Raw genomic sequence first — 10,260 nt, 5'->3', positions numbered from 1 at the left:
AAATAAGAGAATATGGTAGAATACTAAGCTGCCTAGCATCAAAGCTGTAGTGTATTGGTTCTGCTTCGTGTCTGTTTTCTACAGAGTGTGCTGTGCTTGGGCCCATGAAAAACATGTAATATGTGCTCAATAAATGCATCAGGTTGAACCATGCACACACACACACAGACACAGACACACACACACACACACAGACACACACACACACACACACACACACACACACACACACACTCCTATACATGTATGACTCGTCTCACACCCCCTCATGACATGTGCTGTGGTTTATTGTTGTTGATCAGACATTGGACAGAACCTCCAATCAGTGCACAGACAGGAGTCCAGCTGGAGTTCTTCTCTCCCCTTCTTAATCTCTTGTCTCCCAGAGAACATGTCAGAGGATAAGGCAGATGAAGCAGGCTTTCCGGAAGGGTGTCTGTGATGGGACAGGATGGAAGGGTCAGAAGTCAGGGGTCAGAAACCTGACCCCAGTTTGGAGACTCCCTCCCTGGGGCCTTGGGCAGCATCCTGCCATCTTTGCTCAAGGCCTGCAGCAGAGGAGCACATCCCCAGACTCCAGAGCCCTCTGGGCAGGAGCTGCTGTGCTCACAGGAGGACTCAATCCTTGTCCATCTGCAGCTGGAGGGAAGGCAGGGTTCATCAAGCCTATACTGCATTCATTCCAGCACTAAGGCAGGGGGCTGGGGAGCTCCAGGCCACCTAGGACTACACCCTCACCAAAGCAAAAACAACAAAGAAAAATAGCTAACCTGTTATTCTGGCACAGGAACTTAGGTCTGTAATAGAAAACATACAATCATGTCACAGCCTGCATTTCTACTTGGAAGGGTATACAAATGAACTCTGAGAGTGGGTACCATGACTGGCAACCAGAGCCCATCAGGAAAAGGGACAGCATATATCCATTGGGAAGATGGCCATCAGGACTTTGTGGGGGGTCAGCACAATGAAGGTATATATGGCCCCAAAGGAGGTCCCCTAATTCAGTTACAGATCTGCCAAATGGGGGACAGAGCCTAGCCACCTGTGTGCTGTGTGACAGTCCCAGAGGCCAGAGCAGCCACAGCCGCCTCACTCCTGGGTCCCTTCTTTCCTTCCTGACCTTCTGAAGTTTGCTTCCCACATGCCTGCGCCCATACAAAGCTGCATCCTGAGTCCACACATGACCTCATCTGTTCCCTAGCATCAGAAAGTCCCCTGCCCCATGAGAGGAAAAGTCCAAGTGCAGGTCCCTCTGTGCCTCTTTGGCTATGACACTATGCCTCCCCTGCCCCCAGTCCCATTGACCACATGACAATGAGACAGGAAAGATGGGGTGCTTCCTGGACCTGAGCACTGGCTTCAGAGTCCACAGGAATCCCAGCCCGACCATTCCTTAGCTGAGTGTCCCAGAGCCATTGGCTTCAGCTTGCATATCCTCCTGATTCTCCCTTCTGTCCTGCATGTATGTGTGTGTGTGTGTGTGTGTGTGTGTGTGTGTGTGTGTGTGTGTGTGAAAATAGCAGAGCGTGCTATTTTCCTCAAGTGCTGTCCACCTTGGCATTGGGTCACACTGGACTGGAACTCACCAAGGAAACTCTGCTCCCTCTCAGCCTGTGCAGGGATCTTGCTGTCCATGTATGCACTGGAATGTCAAGGGCATGTCTCCTTGTCTGGCTTTTTTACATGTGTCTGGGGATGATATTAGGCTTCTCATCCCTAACTACATGACAGGTGTTTTATTGACTGAGCCATATCCCAGGCCCTGAGCCTTCTCGGCTCATCAGAAAGAGAAAGATGTTATTAAGTATACCTTGTAGAGGACTAGTGAGGATCCAGTGAGCAAGTGTATGATAAAGAACACAGGATGAGCATGTGTGAGGATCCAGTGAGTTACTGTATGATAAAGAACACAGGATGAGCATGTGTGAAGCTCCAGTGAGTTACTCTATGATAAAGAACACAGGATGAGCATGTGTGAAGATCCAGTGAGCTAGTGTATGATAAAGAACACAGGATGAGCATGTGTGAGGATCCAGTGAGCTAGTGTATGATAAAGAACACAGGATGAGCATGTGTGAGGATCCAGTGAGTTACTGTATGATAAAGAACACAGGATGAGCATGTGTGAGGATCCAGTGAGTTACTCTATCTATGATAAAGAACACAGGATGAGCATGTGTGAGGATCCAGTGAGTTACTCTATCTATGATAAAGAACACAGGATGAACATGTGTGAGGATCCAGTGAGTTACTGTATGATAAAGAACACAGGATGAGCATGTGTGAGGATCCAGTGAGTTACTGTATGATAAAGAACACAGGATGAGCATGTGTGAGGATCCAGTGAGTTACTGTATGATAAAGAACACAGGATGAGCATGTGTGAGGATCCAGTGAGCTAGTGTATGATAAAGAACACAGGATGAGCATGTGTGAGGATCCAGTGAGTTACTGTATGATAAGGAACACAGGATGAGCATGTGTGAGGATCCAGTGAGTTACTCTATCTATGATAAAGAACACAGGATGAGCATGTGTGAGGATCCAGTGAGTTACTGTATGATAAAGAACACAGGATGAGCATGTGTGAGGATCCAGTGAGTTACTGTATGATAAAGAACACAGGATGAGCATGTGTGAGGATCCAGTGAGTTATGGTTATCAAAAAAATCAGAGGACGGAGCCTGAGCACAAAGCAGACACTCAGTGCAGAGGCTGTCATTCCTTAGGACACTGATTGGCAGGAACTCTGCAGTGGGGAAGTGACAGTCTCTGAGGCCAGAGTGACTGAGAAGCAAGCAGTGTGGCAGGACAACCTGCAAGCCTGGGCATCTTTGGGAAGACCACATGCTTGTCTGAATATTCTCCCAATAGATGGAGTGACCAAAGCTGTGTGCAAGGGGACATGATGGTGACAGGTTCTCACCAGCACATCCCAGGAGAGCACTCCAGAGCCATCCGAATTTCTAAAGCATGGGTAGTTCAGCCAGGCCAGAGCCTCTCCAGCCAGCCGACACCAGCTCTCTGGGTTCACACCAGCCACATTTCCTGTTGGGTCAGCAGGGTCCAGGATCACAGGCCTGCAGAGCAACATTCAGAGAGGGAATTGACCAGCTGTGTAGTGTCCCAGGAACCACTGCACAGGGGCAGTGGAGGAGCCCGGCAGAGTACCCCTATCCAAAGTTTGTCCTGAGACTATACCCCACAGCATAGAGCAAGAATGGAGGGATCCTTGACCATGATCTGGAAGGCCTGGGTTCAAATCCTCTACCCTTTAGTAGCTGTGTATCCTGTGATAGGTCCCCCAGTCTCTCTGATCTATGTAATGATGAGAATTGAATCAGCCCGTCTCAAAAGATGGGGTGTGAAGGGTGAAGATAACACAGGATCAAGACAGGTCCTTTCCTCAGATGATAATTTCACTATATTGTTTACAGTTAATTAGTCCAGCCCTGTACTATGCATAGTAGCCCTTATGATACTGTTACAGCTAGAACATCTCAGTTACCACTCCATGGACACCCCTCCCTCTGCTGTTTGAGTCTGGGCAAGGTAAGAGACTTGGTCTCCACATCTGCAGACAGGAATGCCCAGCCTGCCTCCCAGGACTGGAGGTCCTCATGTCAATCAGCTGACAGCAGGACAGGGCCCAGCACAGTGACAGGAAAGGAAATCCTCCATTGATTCAGAGTTCCCACCTCCCCATTTCCACACTGCTGCAGCCTGGTCCTCCCTGTGGGGAGCTGAGCCATGAGGGGACAGACTACCTGGCTCTTTTGAGCTGACTGTGCAGGTAGTTGGAGATGTCTGGGTTTTGAAAGTCATAATACACTGTCCAGTAGATTAGAAGCTGCCTGTACTTGGTGACCAGTTCCAAGACTGTCCGGAAGCCCTGGGCTGTGTTGAACTCAGTATCTCCGCTCCCACGTTCCCAGGCATAGACTGTCAGCAGCTCCAGGGCATACTGGGGAGGCAGCGGCTTCCCCAGCTTCTCCTTACACTGAGAAGAGAAAGACAATGAGAAAAACAGGCTGTCAGTCAGCTGCTATGTGAGGACAACTTCTCACAGGGTCAATTCAGCAGCAACCTGATGATGTCATTACAGGCACACTGCCACACCTGTTCATATAGATTCAGTCCATGGATGCTCCTGTGCTATTACCAATGGCTGAGTGGTTTAGATGAAGACTGTGTGGTCCACAAAGACTGAGCATTTACCAGCAGGCACAGGTGGAATCCTGACATCTTGAGTGACAGTCAGGGAGTGAGGCTGGGGGCGGGATAGTAATGATGCTCACTCTTGAAGGTTTTATCACAGGCTCTGGAATAACTAGAGGCTAGGAAGACAGCTCAGTGGCTGAAGGGTTCTCCTCTCCTTGCAAGGGTAATAACTAGAGTTCAGATTCCCCAGCATGCACCTGAACCTCAGGCTTGTGAGGGAGCTGACTCATAGCCCCAGCCCAAGTAGATGGAAATGGGGGTCCCCAGGACCTGATGAAGGTCCAGAGATGATGATTCAGCACACAGTGGTTCAAGTGTGAGATCCTGCTTGGATATAAGAGGTGGAGAGTGACTGAGGATCTGGCATCACTCTCTGGTCTCAGCTTATGTACTTACACACACACACACACACAGGCATGTGCTCCCATGAACAGGTATACATAATACCCACACCATATACATCTCACACACATATCAAAACTTCAGAAATATTGCAGGATGGATGTTTAAAGCAACCATAGCTTGATACATCATGAAAATCAGAGCCATAGGAAATAGCAGTACATGTTAAAAAGCAAACAAACAAACTAGAGATCTATAGGTTAAGTTGGGTGTGATGGTGCATATGTTTTATCCCAGCATTAGGAGGCAGAGGTAGGCAGATCTGAGAGTTCAAGGCCAGCCTGGTCAACATAGTGAGATTTAGGACATCAATAACTACCTAGTGAGAATAAGTCTCAAAATAATTCAAGAAAGAAAAAGAAAAAATAGAAATCCTAAGATCAAAATGACATGTTAAGAATGAATTAGATACAGCTAAAGAGTGAATTAATTGACTGGAAACAGGACTAGAAGAAATCATCCATAACAAGCATGGGAAGTCCTTCCTCCCAGGTCCTCTCTCCCCTCCTTCTCCCTCCCTTGACATCCATCACCTCTGGATTCTCTCTCTTCCATTCCCACCACTCCTTCCCTTCCCCTTGCTCCTCATGTTTCCTTCTCTTCATCACCCCTTCCATTCCCCACCCCCTGTATAGATGGGGCCCATGGTAGACGGGCCAGTTGCCTTACCAGTTGGTACCAGTGCTTGACCAGGCGGATGAGACTCTTCAGTTTGGGTGGACGCTGCTTCAGGAAGTTTCTCTGGAGCTCTGTGAAGCAGGTGGAGAACTCGCCCTCCCTCCCCAGGGAGATGCACTCGCTGATGAGCTTGGCATAGATTTGAGGGTCAGGCTTGATGTTGTTGATTTGACCTGTCAAGAAGGCTTCATTCAGCTAACACCTCAGCCCTTCTCTCAGGTACTTTGGTTTATCTAGGGTGACAAGCTCACAGGCTGTGGGTTTCAGGGAATAGGGCAGAGTTTTTACCACAGCGAGCCTCACTCCCCATACAGCCATATGCCCCATACCTCAGGACTGCAAACACCATGTGGCCCTGGAAAGTACCTGTCACCTACTGGTCCTAGTGCGGTGCCTTCCTCACAGGCCTGGAGACAGTGGTGGGAGGAAACAGCACACTGAGGTCACACAGGAGAGAGCTGCACACTCATCTAATAATGTCCAACCATGCTCTGGTGTCCAGTATCTTCTGCACGGGGCTTGTCATGTGTGTACACTCCTGTTTGTGTCAGACTTTATCGTGGAGCAGTCTGCTGTGTTTATATATATATGTATCTCATGATTACAGAGGCTCTGCCCTATTTTTGGATGGTGTTTGTGTATATTTGAGAAAAAGTATACTCATATTTTAAGAGGCCAGAGGAAGACATAAGGTGTTTCCCTTTATAGCTCATCAACTTATCTCTCTTGAGGCAGGGTCTCTTTGTGAACATGGAGCTTGGCTGGCATCCAGTAGGCCACAGAGATTCTCCTGTCTGAACCTGGGTTAAAGGTAAATATGTGGTCCTTTCTGTTTAGGTAGCTGTTGGGGATTTGAACTCAGTTCCTCACACTTGTGCAGCAATCACCCTTATGCACTGAGCTGCCTCTGCAGTCACTGTATCTTTTTGGTGCATGACTTTCCTCAAGTCCCGAACTTCATATCATGGAGTTTTGTTAGTCCAAGTCCAGAGAGCAGTAGGGCATTTGTGTGTGTCCTGAACTTGTAGAGTGGATAGGCAGCAGATTAGAGGTGGTTGTCTGGCTGTGTGTGGGTGCATGTGCACACTTGATTAGACTAGTAGGCAGCAGGCTGTGTCTTAGGTGTGTGCAGGTGTGTGGCAATGGTTGCAGCAGGCCATACCGTCAGGCTTTGATGCTGGTACAGGGCAAAATCACCTACTGTTGGAGTTGGGGACACACCCAGTCACTCAGTGACCCAGGAGAGTCTCAAGTATTTATTTTCAATTTAAGGTCTACCACACAGGAGAGCCCATCAGACAAGTCATCATGGGTAGGGTTGTGGCGGGGGTCCTCTCTTGGGCTGTCATCCACACTATCATATCCAAGGCAGTCCCTCTGAGATGACACTGCTTCCCCCCTAGAGAGCTGCTGAGGCTGGGGAAGTCCATGACCAAGACAGGCTTCTGGGGAGCCGCCCTCCCAGCTCATTTCTGGGTCACCCCCTCTGGCCCCCTCCTCTTATCAGGGTTCTAAGCCCCTGCAGATTCCCACAGCATGATGCCCTGCTCCTGCTCCCAGCCTGGCCTCTCATTCCCTGCTGCCTGAGACTCTGCAATGTTTCCATGGCTCTCCTAAGCCAAGGGCGGGGGCCTTGTCTCTAAGTTAATAGCAGCAGTTTCTCACAGTGGCCAGCAGGGAGTGCTGTATCCCCCAGATGTAAATCCTCAATTGTTCTCTAAGCTCCCCAAGACCCCAGTGCCCCAGTGTTCCTTCTGGGATGTTCCTGGTTGTCATTGGGTAAGGTAGGGTAATTTGTAAATTTGGAGCATACATAGTAACACACACACACACACACACACACACACACACACACACACACACAGAGAGAGAGAGAGAGAGAGAGAGAGAGAGAGCTCTCAGCACAGATCTGAGGTTTCCTTCTCTTTCAAAGAAGATGCAACATATGTTAATTTTTAGATAAATATCTGTTGCACTTTTAGAGACACAGAATTTCCACACTCAGCCACAAGAAGAGCTGATTGCCCTGCACTTGTTCTGTAGGACGCCCCTGGGACTGAGGAGACAGCTCTGTAGGTAAAGGCCTTGATAGTTTAGTATAAGGACCCCAAATCAGATTCCCAGCACCCACATGAAAACATGATTGGGGGGGGGGGGTCTGCACCTGAAATCTCTATGCTGGAGAGGTGGAGACAGGAGAATCCCTTAGGCTCACTCTCTGACCAGATAGGCAGATCATCTGGCTAAGGGTCAAAGGTCAACCTGTCTCCCAGCAAACAATCCAACCAACCAGGCTGTCTTCTAGGGAGTGGAGGAAGCCTGAGTGAAGTCCTGAATATATCTGAGTTTATTTGTTTACAGCCTGAGAGTCCTCTCCTACAGACACCCCCACTATGAGACTAGGCAACCCATCCCCACACCTGTGCTGTCCCTAATAAACATGCTGAGACTCCAGGTTGCCTGAGGTTGTGGGTGCAGCTCCATCAGAGCACACACCCCACCTGACCCCAGCTGCATACTGCATGAGCCATGAAGGTGGGTGGGCCAGCAAATTCCAGGTAAACCTCTCAACCAAAGCAGGCTCCTAAGTAACTGACATCCAGGACTGGCCTCTGGTCTCTACCCACACCAGCAAACATGTGCATAGGTCTGCAAACATGTGAACACCCCATACACACACAGACACACACAGAAGCAGAGGACAGGATGAAGGCACATGGAAAGGCTGGCTGAGGCTCTGACTGGCTTACCCAGGACATCATAGGCCAGCAGCACATGAAACTCCACCTCCTGTTGAAGCTGTGGGGAGCTCAGTTTGAAGCTGAGTACCCGGGGGTTGCACCACAGTGAACTCTGGACCTCAAACTTCACTCTGATATGTCTCTCACGCTGCAACTCATCCAGCTGTTTCTTAATTTCCTGGATGAACTCTCCCCGTCGCTTTAACTGATCCTCAAAGCTGGTGAGATTGTTAAGGAACACCACCAGGTCGGCATCAGACTTGCCCTTGAGTGCTGTGCCTTTGCCTGAAGAGCCACCCTGAAGGACAACAATGAGAATGACAGACATCAGGCAGAGCCTTGCCCAGCAGTCCAGAACCTCTGCAGCCTAAGGGTCCACCACCCAGGGCGAGGGATGGATAGAGAAAGCTGGCACATACAAAGTGGAATACTAGTCAGCCCTGAAGAGTGAAATCAGGATCTATGTAGGAAAACAGATGGTTCTGGATCTTCTCATGGTATCAGCGATGGATGATAAGTCAGACTCTGAAAGATGAACATCAGTGTACATATGTGGGGTCTAGATTTAAGTATGTCTGTGAGTGCGTGTGTGTGTGTGTGTGTGTGTGTGTGTGTGTGTGTGTGTGTGTGTGTGTGTGTGTGTGTGAGATGATAGATGGGGGACTAGGAGGAGGTAAGGGATGGGGTCTAAAGGAAGTGAGGATCAAGGGAGGGTAAAAGGGGGAGACAATTAGCACATTTTCTCTCATGTGGATTCTAGATCTCACTGCACACACGTGACATGCAATCAGAGAGGGACTCTCCCGGGGACGTCAGGGTGGGGAGTAAATGACAGGATGGTAGGGGGTGAGAGGACACTGTGAGTAAATTAATACGGATTTATGAAACTGTTGTCATGATCCCCATTGTTATCAGAATGTTAAGAGGAATATACTAAAAGTACAACATATGCTTTCATGAAGATGCCTGTAACAGTATTAATAAGTCACAGAACTAAAGTTTAAGAAAATTGAATTCACAAAGAGAAAGATTCTGAGAAAATAATGATACTGAGGAAAGCCTCCCTAAATAAAATGCTGCACACACTCACTAACAAACTGCACACCCCAGAGTGAAGCTGGCATTACAAACTGACAGTTCAGTGGCCGTCACAGTGACAGGGAGGGAGGTACCCCTGTCATGTTGTCCCATTTCACAGATGGGAAACCTGGACAGTGAGGTTCCATCAGTCCAGTCATCCAGCAGGTGGGGGCGCTGTTCTGTTCTCTACCCTGTGCCACAGCTGGGTGGGCATGAGAACACTGGGACACAGAGAAGGTAGGTAACCCACCCCCACTCAGGGCTGCAGCCTGGCTCCTGAGGGTCTTCTCCCTCCCCATCTGGTCAGCTCAGGCTGAGGGGGCTCACCTTCACCACCCTGGAGACCCTCACAGGGTGGGCGGCGCCTCGGAAGCATCTCTCCTTCAGGAAATCACATATGATGTTGATGGCCGCATTGACCTCAGCACGGAATCTGGTGTCGGGAAGGAGGTTGTCCTCTATGAACTTGTCCAGCTCCATGGCTGGGGTGCTGCTGAGTCCCTGCTCCATCCTGGGGCCAGGAGTGTTTTCTGACTGCTGCACTGCCTCTGGGGCCAGCCTCACCTTACAGCCATAGGGAGTTTCTGTTTTCCAGGAAGGGCAGGGCTATGCAATCAGGCTTCTGCATCTGTGGTCTATGGCTCCTGGGCTCCATGACACTCTGGTGTTTACCAGCAGGACAGTTATTTTTAATTATTGGAGATAATACCATGCAGGAAGCCTTTTAATCATATTGGTTTGGTTTTTTCCATCTTGGTCGTCTGTTGTTACTGAAGAAAAATGGTCTTTAGTTGCTCAGACATTTAACAGTAATGCACACATGTCACTAAAGCTGAAAGACCAAGTGAGAAACACCCAGAAGATGGCTGGCATCCAGATTCACCACTGCTGTGGTGGGTGTGTGAGAGGTGACTGGTCCACACCAGGACATGATAATGAGCTGTCTGCCCAGGCCATGGCTAGCTTAAGTTCAGCCTTCAGGTCTCCCCGTTCCCTGGGTTCTCAGGTGCACACCCATGTGGCCATCATCCACGGCATCATCCACAACAGTTTCACTGCTCTCCAGTGCCCAACAAACTGTCCATCATAAAGAATGAAGGCTTCATATTTCTTCAATGTGGGATCTCACTATGCT

At 49.1% G+C, this 10,260-nt stretch overlaps 1 protein-coding gene across 1 annotated transcript; it reads right to left on the bottom strand.

Annotated features, from left to right (window-relative positions):
• Nucleotides 1–394: 394 nt before the first annotated feature.
• Nucleotides 395–9,635, bottom strand: LOC118572208 (2'-5'-oligoadenylate synthase 1A-like). The gene is made up of 6 exons (XM_036171654.1): nucleotides 9,453–9,635; nucleotides 8,055–8,343; nucleotides 5,296–5,477; nucleotides 3,771–4,003; nucleotides 2,930–3,083; nucleotides 395–436 (listed from the first exon to the last, which is right to left on the bottom strand). The coding sequence occupies exons 1-6, from the start codon at nucleotides 9,633–9,635 to the stop codon at nucleotides 395–397; spliced, it is 1,083 nt and encodes a 360-aa protein (XP_036027547.1).
• Nucleotides 9,636–10,260: the final 625 nt, after the last annotated feature.

The sequence above is a fragment of the Onychomys torridus genome, chromosome 22 (genome assembly GCF_903995425.1).
Source record: "Onychomys torridus chromosome 22, mOncTor1.1, whole genome shotgun sequence".
Classification (NCBI taxonomy): Eukaryota; Metazoa; Chordata; class Mammalia; order Rodentia; family Cricetidae; genus Onychomys; species Onychomys torridus.
Note: the sequence above shows the minus strand (reverse complement) of the source record. Positions and strands in the feature narration are given on the sequence as shown.